General features: G+C 39.0%; 1 protein-coding gene across 3 annotated transcripts in view; it reads right to left on the reverse strand.

Moving 5' to 3' along the window:
- Positions 1 to 21331, reverse strand: part of ZSWIM8 (zinc finger SWIM-type containing 8) — a 67530-nt gene that overhangs the window by 31732 nt on the left and 14467 nt on the right. For all 3 annotated transcript variants that reach the window (XM_035329732.1, XM_035329731.1, XM_035329730.1), the window contains exons 2-5: positions 10008 to 10161; positions 8723 to 8817; positions 3241 to 3413; positions 1354 to 1461 (exon numbers count right to left, since the gene is read on the reverse strand). In XM_035329732.1, coding sequence (XP_035185623.1) covers positions 1354 to 1461; positions 3241 to 3413; positions 8723 to 8817; positions 10008 to 10161 — 530 coding nt within the window. The remainder of the gene's footprint in view (positions 1 to 1353; positions 1462 to 3240; positions 3414 to 8722; positions 8818 to 10007; positions 10162 to 21331) is intronic.

Raw genomic sequence — 21331 nt, forward strand, 5'->3', positions numbered from 1 at the left:
GGGTGGCATCCCTGCCTATGATAGAAGGGTTGGAAATAGATGATCTTTAAGGTCCCTTTCAACTCAAGCCATTCTATGATTCTGTGATGATCCTATGGTTATCTGGAAAGATAGAAATAATTAAATTGTCCAGATGTTCCTGGATGCACAGCTGGTACACATGAAAGGAGAAATAAACCTTGCAAAAAGGAGCAGACAGAATATATGAAAGCATTATATCACACAAGCAATTAACATGATACTCAGGAAACTAGTAGTACCACTACTAACCTTTTAAAACCCTCCTTTTCAAACAGACTAGTGACGTATGACTTTCAGATCTTAAGAAGGGAAGAAAAGCTTTGTCTTTTATGTAACAAAGCAAGAAGCACACGCTGTTGGTGTGTAAATTTCAGCAACAAAAAACAGTTTTTTTTTTTGTTTGTTTGTTTTTAAATCATTTCCATATTACATGATCTCTCTATTTCCTCTCATAAGAAGATTACTATTTCTGTAGAAAAGTTAGGGGATATTTTAGCAATAGAATATCTTTGTGTCCCAGGCACACCATCATAATATTAGTTTTAGGCACACACTGACAGCGTTGTAAGTCTTAGACATAATTAACACACACACTACTGTGACAGATACTCATGTAGGCCAGTGTGTCTCAGCCTCATTTGGTTGAGCCATCACAAAAAGTTGCCAAATCCTTATATTCTTAATTTTGCAGTCACTTGGGTATTTTTATGCAATTTGAGCTAGCATTTTAGGCAAATTATAGAAATGACCTGACCTTGAATGGCGTAGATATTTAAGGAATAATAAAGCAGATTTTGTCTTTGACTAACAAAACGGCATGTCTATTCCTTTGCATAACCCAAATGATTCTTTTGAATCAACAAGAGGCTGCATTGGGCAAAGTCAAAAGGTCATCAGTTGGGTACATTAGAAAGTACCTACCTAGGGTATGTATATACAGTGCATCCCCTATGTAGTCTTCTCCATTTATCCAACCACAAAACACAAAAAGGAATAACCTGTTTTATTCTTACCAAAGTTTTTCACGACTTTGCTTTATTTTACTGGGTTTGAACTTCACTTCCACAAGCTAAGTACATATTTATGCTAATATGAATAGACATCACTCTTCTTTCTTCTTTTAGGACTTTTAATCTCTTACTTGACAACAGACAATTGTCAAATAATAGAATGGCAAGCTTGAAAAGGGCAAGAACTAAAAGCTTTTCTGGCAACTCACAATCAAATAGCATAACTGGTAATCTTGCAACAAAAGACATCACATAAATTCACCCAAAATAATGATAACTGAATTAAAAAAAGAAAACAGTCCTATTGATCGTCCCCATTTACCTGTTGTGGAAGTTCACTGATTAGGTACTGAGCAAATTTTTGCAATTGGTCTCTTTGTAGCCGAGACAAGGACTCAGAAACAGGTGCTCGTAGGCATACCGCAGATGCCTGAAGAAAGAAAAGGAGATATAAACTGACATTTACCAAGTCAGACATAATGAACCTGTGCCCAGTGAGTGGATAAAGTATCACAAACAGTGGCTATGTTGATGCATATCATGTTTGGTCTTGATAGACAACATTTTCCCCCTGTAATTATGTGTAGTGTTGCAGATAAGATGCAAATAAGCTGTCTAGGTTTTATCAAAACTGTTTTTAAGAGTTTCTTGTCAAGGAAACTGCTTTAACAGCTGTGCTTAAGATCTGTTGTTGCTAGCAATTGCACAAATACTGGCAGGGATTTCACAAACAAACCTCTGAAATAGGACATTATTCTTTAAGCTTCTGGCAAAGCAACCAGCTCTGTAGGGGACTGTTTCACAGAATCACAACTGCCTCATTTATCTCATTTGAGATTTTGACTTCAATCTTAAAATCACTCCTTTTCCATATCTTAAAATAATAGATTATAAAATGAATACTAGTTTCTTAACCTTTTTCAATAGACAGAATAAAAAGTACCCAAATGAAACCCACATAAAATTTAAGTTGGAAGCAGGAGAGAGCACTTTGATAATAGAGATGCTTCTGATACTGATTTGTCTACCCAGAGCAATATCCCTTGGCTTGTAACTCGCTAGTGTCAGCAATTAGTATACACAAACATGAAAATGATTTCACTGTCACTTTCAGGTGGAAGAATGGATGGGGGAGGAGTGGGGGGGGGGGGGGGGGGCGGGGGCCAAGGGATGATCCAAACTTTCTGAATGTAAATAGTGTAATCTAGAATTTGTTTCCTATCCTCACTTTTAATACCCACTTTTTAAAATGGAAGCCTTTCAAAGCAGAACCTTTTTTTTTTTGCCAATTCTCCTGCTCTAAGTACAAAAAGTACATTGATATTTGAATGAGACTACATCTGAGTATTAATTTAATCCTATTACAATTGTCTAATGTGAAATGTAAACAAGCTTTAGGAGGTTATCAGCACTCATTTAAGAATCTGGAATTAATCATAAATAACCATGTTAGCTATAAAGGGTTCCATGACAGCAGAGAATCTTCTGTTTCCTTCAATCATCCAAGCTTAATCCTTCCTTAAGATATATTTCTCATTGCCTCCTAAAGACTGAAGAAATAAATCTGCATGCAAGTCTGAACCCTCAATTTGTGCATCTCTTGTTGATTCCACCTGTTTTCATCTGGAGCCCCCGGGACAAGAAGTACCTACTTTTCACTCTATACAAGGCCATGCAGAATGCTAGCAGTCAAGTAAAATTATAAATGTACTGTTTGAAATCTACAAGTAAAATTGACACTTATCTGTCTCACTATGGTTTAAGTCAACTGGTGAACATAAAGGCCAACAGTGATCAAAATGACTTTTCTTCTGCACTCTCAATGATCAAACAACCTCAAGATAGAGCTTCCAAATCCCACATTTACCAAGATTTTTAATAAAAGATCAGGTATTGCTGACCTTCCACTCCTCCAGAAGTGAAGAAAGAATAATTTCTGCATTTAAATGAGAAACAGGAAGGGTCCAAAAAGGACTCTGAATCTACTCTTAGCAATTTGTACGTTATCAGAGGACATTCTGCAGTTTAGAGCCTCAGTCAATTCACACTGCAGACTGCAACTGTGAGTGCACATTTGCACAATCTGTAACCAAAAGTAGTGCCAAAAACAATTTCCCTAAAGAGAGCGCATGCTGCATAAAACGGTAATGACAAGAGACTCAGAGAAGAGGATGCCTAGGGGAGAGCAGCAGTGTATTTAAAGGCCTACATTGTGTATCCGGAAGAGGCAGAGTGCCACGACATGAGCACACCACTTGGCCCCAGCTCCGCAGGTACAGCTGCATGATGTGATCCTGCATCGGTCAAACATCACTGCCACATTGTATGCACCTTTGGGTGGCACCATCTGTGGGGGTACCACAGTGGCGCTCAGATGGAAACCTGTTAAAATTCAAAAGTCCAAAGTTACTATGCTGGTGCCTGGAAGATAGATTCAGATAGCATGGAAATTTAGGTATGTGGCATTTAAACAGCAAAAGTCTATGTTTAGCAATGATACCTACAAGTTAGAGTCTCTAGCACGTCCTTTTTCTCAATCAGCTGTGTTAGAGTATTAGCAGAAAGGCAAAACACATTGTAAAAGGTCTAAAATTACCAGATTTTAATATATTAATTTACATTTTACAAATAGAAGAAAAGCAGGACTGGATAAAGCCAGCACTGAAAAGTGGGACTTTTTGATCATGGGGTCAAAGTCAAACTATACATATTTTAGGCATGATTTCTATGTTAACGAACTCTAGCAACAGTGCAAAAAGAACAGGTTAGGTGACTTCTTCAGAATTAGTTCCTACTCTATTAATTTTCACAATTCTGTAGAGAACTAAAGAAGGTAGCACTTATACCTGAACACTTACTATCAAGTTGTGGCTTCACAGGCTACCAATTTCTCACAAATTACATACCTGATTGAAATTTTGCAAAATCCCATTTTATAAACCCTCTACCCAGAAAACAACAAACAAACAAATTTTTTTAGACTAAAATCACTGACAAATGAAAATTTCAAAAATTTGAAAAATAACACTCCATCCAGCCTCATTCGTTTATGATCAAACACAAATTATGAATCTCATCTCAGGCAGGATAACAAAACAGTTTATTGGCTTCATGTAACTTCATGTACAGTGCATACCAGTTGTACTCAAAATGAGGCTTCCCTAATGATTATCCAAAGGCACGTGTATTACAATCAGGAAAAGGCCATCAGCAGCACGAATCTTCTGTTTGTGTTTAAGGTTCCAATCACCAGTAAATCATCATTTAGAGCAACGAATATCAGCCTCAGAACCTTTTTACTAGTCTTAAATTCAGTTTTAATGCAGCATGGAAAGCACAAAGGGTATCAAAGCCGCAAGCAAAATTCAGCCCAACAACCTACTTTAAGTGAAAAAATATGGCTTGTGACAGGTGATTGAAACACTTTCTCCATCATCAGCACAGGCAAGTACATTATAAACTCACACTACTAAACTTTTATTACGATATTGTGAGATTATTATAATGATGGTGTTCAAGAGTGCACGTGACCTACTAAATCTCATTTAAAACAATGCACAGTATTTCCTCCTCAAAATATAATCCCCATGCCAATACAAACTTGCTCTTACCTTACTTAACCTTTCTATTTCTCCTGTTCACCAGAATTAAAAGCCTCTTCCTGATGTGGGTGATTATTTTGATTAGCACACATAATGCCACCCAAATTCTTCAGCCATTTTAGCAATTGGAACAGAATCAAACAAAAGAAGGCATTCACCACAAAATTACTGCACTGCTTATTACTAGCTACAGTTCTATTTTGTATTCCATACTTGGATAATAAAACCCAAACAGTTCAGCTAGTCCTTCTGGTATACTAGAAGCATCTCAGACTAATGCCAAAATGCCCTAATTTTCACAAAAGCAAATTAAGCACTTCACAACTTGTAATTGCGGCAATTCTATTTCACCAAGAAAAAGAAATATTCTAAAGGTGTTAGAGAAGAGTGGGTCACAGCTATGCACTCTTCTCAAGCTCCTACCGTGATTTTTTTATTTGTACATGAAGACAGTTAACTGATTAAAGGCAAAGAGGGAAGAACTAGTATAAAGAGAGGCAAAGAAAACTTAAGGGCTTCAGCACGACGTATCACAAGCTTCAACTCAAACTGTAGCTTAATGAACGCATCCGCCACTGGCACTGCCAATTCAAGCAGATCTTTCTGATTCCTCTGCACTGCCATCTTGCTGTACTGAACAACTGCTTGGGGGACAGCACAGGAAACGAATACCACAATTCAGTTCACTGCACAGCTTACAAAAGTCTGAACCTCCAGAGACTGAAATGGTGACAGTGCAGGGAGGCCATGCTGGACTCCCTAGCCCAAAACTCCTGATTAAAGAAACGGCCATCAAACTGTACTTGTTTACAGTCAAATTGCTATTATTTGCAGATCACAGCTCTTACTTGCCTGCTTAAATGTGAAGACAAGAATCATGCTCACTGCACCGTGTGCTTACTGACCTCATTACCCCATGAAGGTCACAAGACCAAGAGTGTTCCCTCCCATTCACCCCCTGCACTCACTACCTGGTACCAGCTTATCTACTCCATGCGTAGCCGTACATTTTTAAAAACGATCTACATGTACCAGTAGAATTCATTCTGCAACTGTATGTAGCCCACCAAAAAAAATGAGATGTATTTATTTCTACTCTTGGCTAGCTCCACTCCAGGAGACCTCACAAATGGGCTGCAGACCAGAGGAATTGCTGTCATGAGTCTCACTCCCCTGGCTGCCATTTTTCTTAAATTCTCTGAACAGAACAAGGTTAGGACTTCTGTGAAAGCATTTAGGTGGCTACACATAAAGTGCATCTTAGACTTCTTACAAGCACAAGATTTACTACTTATAGAATCATTTGGGTTAGAAAAGACCTCTGAGATCATTAAGTCCAACAGTTAGCCTATGCACAGACCAAATTTGTCAAGCAGCCAGTACCAACACTTCAGAGGATATTTGGCCTAGGATGCACTACACACCATGCCGGGAGCAATCTACTGCACTCATGAAGCAGGTCTTATCACAGTGAAGAGGTAGCAGCATACTGTCATCTGTGATACTCAATTGAGACACATAGTTTGATCAAACAGGAAAGTTAAAAATAAAAAATAAAAAAAATTAACTGCTGCCCAGACTAGGTCCCATGAAGCACGGATGCCCTGTTTTTGCTCCCCAGCTCCCTGGGCCGGAGCTGCAGCCCGTGGAGACGAGCCCACACAGGAGCAGGGATCTGGTGGGAGTTGCTGAATAGACAGCCCTATGGGAGCTGGGGAGACCCTTTCTGGAGCAATCTGTTCCCAAAAGATGGACCCCATGGTATGGACCCTTATTGGATACTGTGGGAAGCCCACACAGTATCAGTTTGGGAAGAACTGCATCCTGTGGGAGGGACCCCGTGCTGGAGCAGGGGCAGAGGGTGACCATGAAGGAACAGCAGATGAAGTGTTATGGACTGCCTACAGCCCCATTCCCCTGCACTGCTTGGGATAGGAGATAGAAGAGGGTAGTGTACTGTAGTGGGGAAAGGTGTTCGTAGTTTCCTTTTAGTTTCTCACTTCATATAAGTTGTTTTGCCTGTGACAGTTGGTGAGCAATCTCCCTGTCTTTATCATAGTCCTTGAGCCCTCTCCTATCGTATTTTCTCCCTCTCTTCCTTTGAGGAGGGGGAGCAAGAGAGCAGTTGTGGTGGAGTTTAGCTGCCCATCAGAGTGAAACCACCACAGACAGAAGAGCACAAAGCACATTTCAACCTTTGTCCTACTGATCATAATGTCACAATACACTGCTGACTCCCCCCAAAATCAAATCCCCTCTCAAAAGGTTTTGAGACCTCAAAAGGTCTCAAAAATATTTATTTTCATGTTTGTCAGTATATGAAACGTAAAACTGCAACTAAACACTGTAAAATCACTTAAACAAGTGAACTGACATCCACCCTACACGTACTGCCCCTCTTCTGAGCTGCTATTCAGAGAAAAAAATCCTTCCTTCGACAAAGTTCCTCTCCCAAAGAGGAAACAATGCTACTATTTAAACAAAGTTACTTCCTTCCCTTCCACACACAATCCTTTGTTAAGAAGTTCAGTTACTGTATGCGTGGTGAAGGAGTTCCTCCCTTGTGTCGTTCACCACCTCCTCTTTTTCCTACTCATTTTCTCCTCCCCCAAGCATAGGTTCTAAACTAACATCCCCAGACTTTGTTCATTTAAGTTTTTCTATACCTCCTTTCAATTTTATTACTGAAATAAGTTTTAACCACAGTCTTAGCATTGCGTATTAAATATTTTGCTCTTTTCCACAATTAAAGTCCCAATTACTGAATTTCTGCCAGTTTTATTGTAACTCATTTTGTCTCTCTTAAACATTTGTCCTCCTGAAGTTCAATCTTAAAGGCCTCTTGCAGAATCTCAGTCCTGACATCGGAGGTCTATGTGGGTAAAATTTAATTTTATTCTATTTCGCTCTGTTTTGTTGATGATCCAAAATTACTATCTGGTCTCACTGACAACTTCAATACACCTTATGAATGAGGAAGTACTTGGCTTCCATTCCCAAGATGCCTGCTATCATTATTAGAGTAGGCAACAGCCTAGACAAAATACTTTCAGAAGCTTTACCCCATATTCAGAAAACTGTTTATAAATCTCATGCAATTTGCATGTACCAACGACTGCCTCCTTCTCCCCCAACTTTTATAGCATGAGTCCCTTTTATACCTTTTAAGGGTTCTTTACCACATTTATTAATTCCATTGATCACCAAGATTTAGGTATTACTGGTACCAGAGATTCAATAGGCCCATAGAAGTCTCCATCTCTTATCACAGGAAACTAGAGAGACTTCCATCCTTAACATTACGGATCTTTTTATATTATCATTTTCCTTAATATAACCAATTCCTACATGCTAATTAATAACCTAATTTTGAAGCTTATAGTTGCAGAAAAAACAATACATCTGCTTTGAGTTGGCATGGCCCACCTTAATACATTAGTGTCCTTATTTCACATAACTCCTTCCTGTCTTACAGCTGTCACTAGAAAAACTAACTCAACATTATTCCTCACTTCCAAGGATTTCATGAAAAACCCAGAGTTCAGTTCCTTGTTTAAGATAAAATTAGTTTTCATAACTGTAAAATGTAAAATGAGCAAGGTAAGTGAGAAGGGATAAAACCCACTATCCAGCAACAGGGTTTTCCTTCTGCATTAGTACTACAAGAGTAGCTGTATTATAATTCTTTTGCTATAAGAATAATATTTAAGACTTGCAAACTTCACCTCTGCCATACATATATGCTAGGCAAGGCATTAATTGGATCAGACTACCAGGAAGCCAAGTTCTCTTTATTAATGAGAAATTTAAGCATTATGGAGACAAAAGCATTCTATAAAGTTTTTTCCCAAAATGCTGAGACAGATTAAGGATCTAATTTGTAGGGCATTTCTGTCTTTTCACTCAGTTTTACAGCTGAGTTGATTGATGCTGAAATAAACATACTATTCAGCTCAAGACATTACAAAAATACATGTAGCACAGGGTCTAAGATACCAGAAAAGCTAGTTTTGAGACATGGTCATATCACTGCAGATATGGTCTGGGGAATCTGAAATATATTGAGACATGGAGCTACAGAGTTCTTACCTATCTGGAGAGGGTCTTTGACTGCCCTCACCCGGAAGAGCTGTTCCCCTCGCTGGAACTCATCTGCACTGCCATTTGCCAAACACGAGTACAATCTGTAAGAGATAAACATAACATATAAAGATCAACTGTTTTTGAGAAACTTCACATTACTATCCTTTTGCATTTCTAACCTAGCTTCGACAAATACTTACTATCTTCACCTTTAAGATGAAATCTAGCTTTTTTCTTCCATTTCTCCATTACACTTCAACCATAAAAAGCATTAGTCTCTTCCTAAGTGGGTCTGCATACAGCCACTGACATTTCTAGTAATTTCAGCCTAAAGACTCTGGAATCCAAATACATTCACAACCTAAAATCACTTCAAGGTCCAACGTTAGCAAGCAAAAGTAAAATTCCTACTTCTAGATGAGTTATCCACAAGATCATGTGATATTTTTACACCTGTGCTCATCAGAATAACAAGCATGTACAACCAACACCTGGCTTGCTCTAGTCCATCACAGGTGATCTTTATAACTCTTTATGTATCAGCACTTCTGACACCACCTCCCCCACCTGATACCAGCATGTTAGGCACAAGAATCTAAAAATTTATCAGGATGATCCTTCCTAAAAGACTATAGTATCATACTTTCCCACAAAATTATGGATGCACATTTACACAGGTAGGCATACTATAGTTAAAAAAAAAAAAAAGCTTCAGGTAAAATACATTGCTAAAAGACCTAAAAGATCTAATAACACAGTTTTTGACTACATGCTCAACTAATTTATGTGGAAACATAAGAAATATGGTCATCTCCCTGACTATATTTACTCTAACCACTGACATATTCAGCAAATTCCTGTTCTCCTACTTACACTAATAAAAAGCTTGCCTAGCATATTGAGATAGCCCTTCCCAGTCAGTTCTGAGCTCAGTTAAGTTCTAATTCAAGAAACAGATTCAAAGTGGACAGAACATTACATAAAACTTATGAAAGGACGTAACTTTACAAACAGGTTTTTGTCAAGCAAACTAAAGTGTGCATTTAAACTACTATCATTTACACACAGAACATGCATATGTACATTTTCTTCCTGGGAAACATGCAGAGCAGCTCACCCCGCAGTAAAAATCTGTATCATGGCATATCCCACATTAACCCATCCACATTTTACAAAATGCACATACCAACAGCAGGAGCAGTGGTCATACAGGATATTAAATGGACAGTAATTCTTCTCTAATGAATAGAATTTTTCCATAAGACAATGAAGCAGAAACAGTATGCATTACCTAATATCTTCCTCATTTTCAGGGAAACTCCAGAAGGCGATCCGAAGCTGCAGTTGCTCAGGCACTGGAGGATAAACTTTCTCCACGACCTCGAATGGAATGTGAAATGCAACCTGTTTTGCAGACAGTTCCACCAATGGGATCACCAGCCCATCTGGCAAGACAAGAAACAAAATGCAATTAACCACTGAGGGAACAGAACTCAAGAGAGGCTAAAGAGATCAGAGCAGGCAGCTCTTCCACTTCCTCTCTTATCTCACCAGAGACAGATTTTGATAATACAGTAAAACGCAGCACAGAAGTTTTCTGAAGAACTGCCTGCCAACTTTATGCTTGTTTTCAGCCCCTATAAGGCATAGGTAGGAACACATTCCTGAATATCCAGTCCTTCATCAGGAGAGCTGCACTAGCCTATATAGTGGATGTTGGTAACTCAAACTTTGTCTCCTGACAAAGCTAAAACCATTTAGTAAGTCTTGTGGTAAGCAAATACTTCACATATTTTACAATATGGCAGCCCACAGAGAAGAACTAGTACAATGCATATCCACAAGCGAGCAATGGAAAGATTGTCTGGGAACCTTAATATTAACTTTTTGGTTACCTTCAGGATTTTGCAATTTGCAAGGATTTCATTTAAAATATAATTTTTGTTTTCTTCCCCTCTCCTCTACCTTTCATCTATCTGTCTTTATATTTCAAGTTCTTTACAAAAGCAACTGGGTATTCACGTTTGTACAATGCTGACTATAGTGAACTTCTGACGATCTTAACTAAGGGCATAAGAGCCTTATGTAAACAAATAATATCATGCTCTTTCTACCAAACTACTTTTTACATTTTTAAGCACAGATGAAGATTTCTTATCACGAGGCTAAGGGAACCCTATGTTTCTGCTTTGCTCTGAGCTACATTATACTCTGTAATGAAACACCAGGCTTATGTTCATAGAATCATAGAGTACGCTGAGTTGGAAGGGAGCCACAAGGATCATGGAGTCCAACTCCTGGCTCCACACAGCACCACCCCAAAACCAAACCACATGTCTGAGAACAATGTCCAAACACTGCTTGAACTCCGGCAGGCTCGTTGCCATGACCATTGCCCTGGGGAGCCTGTCCCAGTGCCCGACCACCCTCTGGATGCAGAACCTTTCCCTAACACCCAGCCTGACCCTCCCCTGTCCCAGCTCCATGCCGTTCCCTCGGGTCCTGTCGCTGTCCCCAGAGAGCAGAGCTCAGCGCTTGCCCCTCCACTCCCCTCGTGAGGGAGCTGCAGGCCGCCATGAGGCCTCCCCTCGGCCTGCTCTGCTCTGGGCTGAGCAAACCAAGGGCCCTCAGCTGCTCCTCATAGGTCTTGCCCTCTAGGTACTAGATGGGTAACCTCATCTTAAAGGAAATTTAGAAACTTGAAGGAAATTTAGTTCATTAAACCGGACTTTTCCCCTCATTAATGCATGCTGGCTGTAACCAATGACTGCATTGTCTTTCAGGCATTTTTTAGGAATTCCCAGAATAACTTTCTCCATAACTTTACCAGGCACAGAAGTGATACTGACAGGCCTGTAATTATCAGGGTCTTCTTTCATGCCCTTCTTGTGAACTGGAACAATGTTTGCCAGCTTCCAGTTGACTGGGACCTCTCCAGATTCTCAAGACTTGATGACATCAGCCAGCTCTCTGAATAAGCTGGGATGAGTCCCATCGGGCCCCATAGACTTACGTGCATCCACCTAAAGCAGCAAATTCCCCACATGTTTAGTGTTGCCTGTGAGTTTACTGTTCCTATAGTCATGGTCCTCCAGCTCAGGGCTCTGCCTCCTATCACCAAAGATTTTAAACTCAACTACCGCATGTTGACTGTAGACAAGATGGCCGCCAATCGCCACTTCACCCACCAGACCCTCTCTGTTAACAAGCAACAGATGTAGGAGGGCCCCTTTCCTAGTCGGCTACCTTAGTACCTGTACCAAGAAGCTATCACCAAGGTGTTTTAGGAATCTGCTGGACCTGTTTTTATCATATCTGTGTGATATTCACATCTGGCCAGTTGAAATCATCCATAAGAACAAGGGTGCTAAATTTAGAGGTATCTCATCTCTTAGTCCCTTTATGATTAATTTATTGGTGTCATCATCCTGGCTGGGTGGCCTACAGAAGAATCCCACAACAATATCCACTTTATTTGCTTGTCCCTTAATCCTTTCCCACAGGCTTTCAACCATGCCATTGCCAGCTGCAAGCCCCTCCATTACAGGTAGTGCCAACCCCTGCCTCACCTGCCCTGCCTGTCCCTTCTGAAAAGCCTGTAACCATGCATCTTAACAAACAAGTCACAGGACTCTTCCCACTAAGTTTTGCTTATGCCAATAACATCATAGCTCTGAGACTGAGACAAGGATTACAGCTCCTCTTTTTTGTTCCTCGTGCTGCTTGAATTGCTGTCAGCGGTTATTGCACTACCTGCAAGGACCTCACTGCTTTACTGAGATCACCTCCTGTCCTACAGCAGCCTTGGTTCCCTGGCTTCCCAACCCTGGTGCCAAAAGCCTAATTAATTGAGTTTCAGGTAATCAGTGTTATGTCTCTTCACCTCCCTAAACAGCTTCTTACCCACCCCTAGAAGACAGAATGTAAACCGATCTGTCCCTCAGCTTCCCTTCTCCACTGGCCTCCAAGCAACATATCCAGGGAACTGCAGCCCTGATGTCAGCAATGCTTTCTCGCCCACTGCTCAGAGATGCCCTCCAGTGAGAGCAGCTCCGAACCAGAGAGGAAGGGAGAGGGCTTTGAAAATGCATGCACACAGCAAAACAGCCAGCATCTCCCCCAGTACTGAACAGACCTGTCAAACAGTAGGATTACATAAACATGGAAAGAACATACAGTTTTCAAAAATCCACTTTTATGATTTTTTTATTACAGTGAAATTAGATTCATTAGGAAGCATTCCCTTCTCATGGATAGAGTCAGTCTTTTACCTTCAAAGCATTATTTCTCCATTGCCTGTGATTTTTATTCTACATTATATATGGAGCCTCTGTTTTTTTCTATAGTGCCTCTGTTTTTGTTTTTTTTTCTGTAATCCCATCCACAAATGTGAGAGCAGCAGAATGTCAAATGAACAGCAATGGTAAAGTGGATTACCCTTTTCTTTACAGCAATGTGATGATAAAGAAGATCTGGTGGAAAAGTCATCTCATTTCCACTTCTGACAGCCAACGCAGGTCAGTAAAATAACTACTATTTTTATGTAGTACAACACAATCACCTTAAATATCATTGCTGTTATTGCAGTAGTAGTAGATACAACTGAAGGTGCAAACTGAGGCATATTAATATTTGAAATAACTCTAAGCAATTAAAGGAGAGGTAGTTTTTGTGGGTTTAACCACACTTTTTGTACAGAGGCACTTTATCCAAGTCTTTCATTATATACTACTAAAAAAGAGGTAACACCTACATGACCTCTATCCACAAAGGTATAACAATTGAAAAAAAAAAAAATAGTTCAGTATCAGGTGAAATGCCTGTGCATTTTTTCAAAGAGCTTCATGACTTCAAGTGGATGGTATTCCTTTTTACAGCTATTTGCTGTGGGTTGTGAAGGTCAGATTAGAAACGCTAAAGTTAGACTGGGTTGACAGAAAAACAGCAAAGCAAAAGCATTCTGCTTATTATTCTATCAGTATGCCTTACTCTTAAAAATACTTTTCTTTATAGTTGCAATGGACTAGGACATGCATACAATCAGTTACTAGGTCTCAGTAGTGCTAGCAGAGGCATAGTAGTACTAGGAGCACAGCTATGATCACTGCAATTACCCTCCACTCACCTCATTACACAGCATGGCTGTTCTCTTTCAATCTAAACTAGCTCAAGAAAAATAGTTTGACAACCATTACTGAAATTACCTCTCCTGAAAAAACATCTGTATTCCAAGTGGGAAAGAGAAATTGCTACTACACATAAGAAACTCATGCTTTCTGATGAATCAGACAACTTCTTAGCCCCTGATCTAACAATTTTCAGGACCTTTCTGTAAATAAGGCAGTAGTACTCAACCTCATCACGAGTAGTTTCTTGCTGCTGCAGGCTATGTCCATTCCCTGCCCACAGGGTACCTCACCCCAAAAAAGGAAGTCAAGAGTGAATAACAATCATTAGAGCAATTTATGTACTACATGGTGTACTTCCAACCCTCATCTTTTCTCAAGTGCTTTTCAGACACCAGCAGGGAGTAGGCTGGATAAACAGTCCTGATACCAGCAGGACCCTATTTCCAGCTGCCACTTTTCCCCACAGATCCCTGCCTCCCTCTCACAATCACATGATATATTAGCAAAAGTCTCCTTCAGAGGAAATAACTTCCCAGGAAACACTCTAGCCAGCGTCCCCTGTATTACTTCTTTTGCCAAGATTTCATATTATGAGAAGAAATTGCAGTTTTATTGAAGAGGATGAGTCACTTCAGCAGCGTCGTGTCAGCTCACAAAGTCATATGGCTGAAAAACCCCTTGCCATTGTAGTCTTAAATTGATCACGGATGACAACCACTTTGAGGAAAAAAAAAAATCCACCGCAACTGTATGGAAGTCGCCCCTATTTGAGGAGTCTGTTGAATTTACTCTGTAAGAAAGATACTGGGGGTGGTACCAGACATCCCGGCACAAGTAGCACATGACTTTTAGAGCTTTTCTCTTCCTTGTCAAACACTTGTGCTACATTAAGTGAAAAGGACAAGTGGGAAAAGAAGACGGAGTGTAGGAAATACAATAACGACTTAAGAGTGGTGTGTGGAAATACAGACTATTGAAGCATTTTGGAACAAATCATAACGCTGGAGTATAACCATTTATAAACATGGCAGAGAATAGATTTGAAATAAAATATTTTAGAGTGCTATGTTGGGTAGACTCAGTCAAAAATAGTAAGACCAAAATAGATGAGACATTGTAGACTAAACCAGATGCCAAACACACTTAAGTACTAATCTTTTAGAAACTTAATCAGGAAGAGAAATTCAGATGCTGTCATGGAAACCAACAGTGGGGAGAAAAAAAAAAAAAAAAAAAATCTAAGCAAGCCCATTTTCTTCTAAGGATGGCCTTGCATATGACCAAATAATTAAACATTGTGCTTTGGGAGGTCAAGATCATGATTTTTCACAGAAGAGTCAATGGACCAGACAACAAGAGACCTCCTCATCTGCTCCAGTGCAAGTCAGCCTGAGACTAAGGTAACCATTTTACTTTGCATTGACCTCAGATTTGTCAGCTGTACTGTGTTAGTAGTAATCTGCAGAAGACAGCGGTCAATTAACCATCATAACTATTGCTTCAATGTGCATTCAGACATTCAGAGCACGCAACTTAGACCTCTTCAGAAACAGATGAAAGCAGTAACACCTGTTGGGAAAAAATAATCTAAAAAACAATAGTCTTACCTGTAAGGCCATGAATCTGTCTAAAATGGTTAAATTTCTATAAGGAAAAGAGCCATGGAAAACAAAGGGTAGAAGATAACTGAAAAGTAGAAAATAATTTTTCAATGATACTTTAATGATGGGCAAATGCACAGTAGCTAAGCTGGCACACAATGTGAATACTAAAATTACAAAGTTAAACTGCCCTAAGTTTCAAGGGGGGAGTCCCCCGTGTAGCCAAGGTGAGAGAGACACCTAGCACATGATTAGGCCTCCTGTGAAGTCAGCTGGACAGCCCCAGCTAAGTGCTTAAATTAGACTCTGAATAGTTTATTTTCAGTCATAAACAAAAGATTTTCCAAAAGTTTATCTCTAGATAAAATCACAAATCTACTACTGGTGGATTCACACTTGCTTGTATCAAAAGGTATTACCAATAAAACAGACAAAAGGTACTCTCAAGTACTACATAAATACATTTTGGGCAAGAACAAAAATTAAAGTCTGCTAACAAAGAAAAGGAGAAAAATGAAATCAGCACCTTTGATTTCATTACTGTATCATGTAAAAAATGATACAGTAATGAAATCAAAGGTGCAATACAACATTGACAAACTTGAACGATAAATCTATCTGAGAGAGAAGACTATTTTAAACTGTGAAGCACAATAGCAAGGACCTCTGCTTCCTTGGGAAGCAGACATGATTGCCCGAGCAGAACAAAGGAAACTCTTCAAGTCTTGGAAACATAAGCAACCCTCATCAATTCTGACCTACACATTAAACGACTAGCAAAACCCAAAGCAAAGGTCTAGAAGAGAACTTGAGAGATCATCTAATCTGTACATCCTATCTGAGAGGCAGGACCAAACACATCTAAACCATTCTGAATAAATCACATCCCATCCATCTATTGTCACGTGAAACACACAGCTTGCATGGGAACCATCCCACACTTTTTGCTACTGTTTCATGTGAATTACAGGTTTGATTTTTATCACAGGTTTATAATAGCTATAATTATTCTTGCAGGGACAGTAACAGCAGCAACAAAACAAAACCAACAACAAAACACACAACAAACCAAACCAAACCAAACCCAGCCCCAAAAGAGCTAATAAAAGCTATTCACACACATGCATTTTCACGAGTGGAAGCAGATTCTGTGCCAGCAGGGCTTACTGACATACATGTGCTACGTTGCTTAACCTTGCCTAGTATGGGTAGGCTGTAGGAATTGCAGCCAACACGTTTTCATAAAAACAGATCATGTTCCAACAAAGCTATGTTTTCTTCAGTACAATAATAGCATTTGCATGACAGACAAAGAGAAAGAGAAGAAAGTGCTTGAATAATCAGTAAAATAGGGCCAAAGAGAATACAGAGGAGTTATCAAATGGAACTGAAACAAATCCAACTTGGCCAAGCACTGAATGTTTTGTTATCTAATTACATTATTTCCATTGGGTTACTTTCAGTTGACACATGACCCTAAAAATAAACTATACATACAAGTGAATAAATACAAATGTAAGTGAACAAGTCTCGCAGTATGACATAAGACAGGTGCAAAGACAACTCATTGACTTTTTACATATACCTAAAAGAAAATGGGGTGGCATTTCTTAGCAGAACAAGTAAACTACATCGTAAGACATGTTGGGCTGCCTTATCTTTTGACAGATCAGTCTACAAGCTTTGATTTTATAGCTACCTCTACCCCACATCTCACATTTCCTCTCACCTCTACCATTGGCCTCAGTCCATAATGTAACACACTGGAACAAAGTAATCCAACTATAGATAGAACAAGGAGATGGGGAAAACGAAGTGAGGCACTTCTGTTATCAAAAGAGAAAATGAGAAGAACAGAAAAACCAACAGAAAAAAAAAGCAGAATGCATCTTGACCGGTGAAGGAGGTGTCTGCGGGCCCATTATAAAACTTGTTTTACAAACCTCATTTTTTTTAAATGGTAAATATTACATTCTTTCTTACAGGATTTGCCATGTAGAAAGATAAATATGCCACTGTGGAATGCCACTTAGGCATTTAACTAAAATAAATCAAGCAGAAATACGTATCAGTAAAGTGCCCCTTACTTAAGGCAGTGACATAGTCTCTCTCTTATACCCCATGAAACCAAAGAAAGTGCTGAGAGCTCTCAAATACAGGCCAGCAGAGCAAGCCTTGCATTTAACTATAATATACCTAAATCAAACCTCTTCAAAAATATTTGGCTTCTTACTGTTTTCTGTACATTTCTTTCCAAAATTTTGCTGTTGTTTTATTTTAATCTTGGTTTTCTCCTTTCTAAAAATTTATTCTTGGTGTTGATATCTTTAAGAAGTACATGTGAACTCAATATATTCCTTTCTGTCTCCAGCTTTGCAACAAACATCAGAAAACTCTGCCTTTGTCTTGAACTCTGTAATACTCTAAGGTCAATGCTTTGAATGCACAGTTTCCCACGGTGAACACTGCAGAATGAAACGTGACCTTTGAAATTAAAAATTTACTCTTCATTTTGAATGAAGATTAGACCATTTAGGCCATTACTTACACTTCTTTCCTTATTATTCTTTGATTTTGCTGCATAATCAACATCCTACAAAAAGCAGGATGTTTTTTTTAAAGAAATAATCAAAATTCACCTCTGACCTGAGGATAAAACACATGGTACACTGCAAATGCCTGAAAATAGGATATATTCTCTTCCTCCAAAAGCATTTCTCATTCAACGCTCCTTCCACAAGGCCCAGTTACTTTAGTTCTCTTTCCAAAGAAGAGGCATTCAGTTATGAGCAGAACAATCTCAGTGAGTCACAAACACACCACCACCACTCACTTTTCTGTCACATTAGCATTGTGCCCAGGCAGATCCCAGCCCTGTAAAGTCATCAGAAAGGGAAGATCTTCAGAAGTGCTGAACTATGTACTTGCAGCCCAGGGAAGCAGTAAGGGTACGTTTCTGTCAGCTTGCTGGTCTGTGGCTTTTAAGCACAGACTTGTATGACAGGAAGCCAATACCTGTCCTGTACAATTTCCCAAACTTCAGGTCACACTGTTAAAATATACAGCACATCCACAATACAGTAGTACAGCATACATACAAATGGTGGAATATTAAGAGCATCCTGGAATAGTCTTGGGATAATGATCTTTGGAGTAAATTACGTAAGCACAGTTAAATGGAAGCTTCATGATGCAGTCACAAATGTAGCAGCTACGTTTTCAAAAACATAAAGAAAGAGTTCTCCATCAGAGTTAAAGAGGTATTGCAGCCACTCTACTCTTTGCCAGCAAGACTTCATGAAATATGAAATATTCAACCAAAACCACCAAACTCCAAAAAAGAAGCTAAATACTTACAACACGATGCAACCAAAATAACTAACAGTTTTAAACATACAGAAGAGAGAGAGATAACAAAACAAGCACTTTAAACAATAGCATTATTCACCTTTAAAAACCTATGCCAAAATGTGCCAAAGCTGGGGGAGAAAGGATTTAAGATAAAAGAGTTTAAACTAAATTGAACCGCTTGAGAAAATTCCATTGTAAAGACTCACAGGCAAACTGCTGGAGTAGCTACAAAGCTATAATACGTAGGAAAAGAAAGATTAGCTAGACCCGTGCTTAGAATGTACTATCTAATAAAGCACATTAGATAAAAAAGAAAAGTCTCACTCAAGATGCCCTCTTTTAGGCTTTTGTGATGGTTCTTACAATTAGATAGATATTTCCCTCCAAAGATCACCACACTCTGCACTGAATGACCTTTTGGAACCAGACAGCTGGTCTCTGGGCAGTTCATAGTGGATACACACACACCACAGATTGCTCCAGCACAATTGGAGCAAATTGGTGTTCTCATGGCAGCTCAGTAGACATGCCAAAGACTGAACAAGCACAAAGAGTGTAACTTCTTGCTTCAAATAGCAGAGGAGAAACACAAACTGGTAAGCCGAGGGGTGATGAAGCTGTGCTATATAGCCAATCCACAGATGGGGCAATTCAGACCCCAATACTGAAACAAGACCCTGCAGTGTCAGACCTGGACAACTGAATGGACACAAGAAGTTCCCCACACACACCTCCCCACCCTAATCCAGGTCTAGCTTGACTACCTACAGCATGACGCAACCTGAGAAGCTGAAGATTCAGCGTAATACTCAAATATTGACTCCCAGCTGTCTTCAGCTGGCATTCCTCTGTTTCAGATTAACAATTCCATGCTATCTTATGCCAAGGGGAAAAGGCAATGCTGTTCCTTGTCAAAATCAAGCAAACCACAGTATTGCTAAAAAGTAGGGGGTTCTTTTATTTACAGATTAAGAAACAAATGTGAAGATGCCTGTTCCTGGCTCCTAAAGCAGACAAGCAGTGTCAATCTTCAGAAAATAAGTAACTCCTTTACACTAGAACAGCTTTTCTACCAAGTCAAAATAGTTTCAGCAATTTGTTTCTCAGATACTACTTCAAACCAATTCTTCTGCGAAACACCTCAGCATTAACAAGGCAGCTGCAATAACAGAGAGCAGCAGACTCTGGAAGAAACTCTTCAGTGTAATTCATCTATGCAAGTTGTTCAGATGCTGAGAGAGAACAAGAAGGTTAGATGAAAAAAAATAGGTATTAAGTGATGGAGAAAGTATGCTACAAACACTGCTGCTGATTGTTAATCACTTGCTCAGAAAAGATGACTGAAAGGACCATTCTGATTTGAGGGCTCCTTTTGTTTTGTTTCCTTTCGAAAATGTTTTTGTACTTGTTAAAATGTCCACATACTCAGAACAGGCTAGCAAGTGCAGCTAAAATTTTAAAACCTTATTGGGATCAGTGTTCACAAGACTTTCTTATACTTCTTATTTCCCCCATGTAGAGTTATACAGCTCTGTCTGGTTTTCATAACCATTTTTCAGCAGTGAAATTACACTGAGAATAATGTGGTAGGGTAGCAAATGCAGAGATATATAACACCATGTTGAAAGCAAAAAGGAGAATTTGGGTGAGCCTACATCAGACTGAAGCCACAGAATGACATTTTAATGTACTAAATATTTGAGAAGTGGAACGAGGAACAGAACTTTTTCATTAGGTTATAGTACATAACAATCAAGAGATTCATAGCCAAAAGCTTTTAAAAACACAAATAAATCCCAGATGGGCAGATTATGGTCAACAACTGGAAACCTCAGTTTCACATTTAACTGACAAACTGCAGCAACTATTACTATACTAATTCCATTGCAACCACAATAACATTTTAAGAATAGCTATTTATTATTTTATCCAATGCAGAGGCTAATTTTATCACACGAGGGTGTCCAATTCATCCTTAAAGTCTCTGTTATCTGCAACAAAAGCCATAGCACAAAGTCGAAAATTGCTTAACACTGTGTCACAAACAGCTCATATAAGTAGCAAATATGCTACAAATATCAAAAATACTTGATTGCTCAAACTACCTTTTTGGTTCTGTATTCACACCTCATTTCAAAATCAAGTAAGTATATAATTTGGCTAAATGTATAGACATATCCTGACACCATGACTCCTGTCTCCATGATTAGGAAGCAAGAAAGTATTTTTTCTTTAGTGCAGATCTTAAAGTACAACCAAACACCAAAAATTAATACTTTTGTATGTTTGTTTTGCACATTAAGTCCTAATAGATTTACAAAATACAATACTAAATTACACTCTGGATTTGTGGTGGATAAGCATTTTGTTTTGTTTTCAAGTGTCAGTAAGTTTAAACCTGTTAAGTCCTGCAGGTCTCCTTCTGATCATCTGAATTATTTAAATTAAAAACAAACAAACAAACAAACAAAAAACATTTCTGATAAACTTATTTCACAGTAATTTTTTATACTCACTCTGCATGGATACAGAGC

Source organism: Oxyura jamaicensis, chromosome 6 (assembly GCF_011077185.1).
Source record: "Oxyura jamaicensis isolate SHBP4307 breed ruddy duck chromosome 6, BPBGC_Ojam_1.0, whole genome shotgun sequence".
Classification (NCBI taxonomy): Eukaryota; Metazoa; Chordata; class Aves; order Anseriformes; family Anatidae; genus Oxyura; species Oxyura jamaicensis.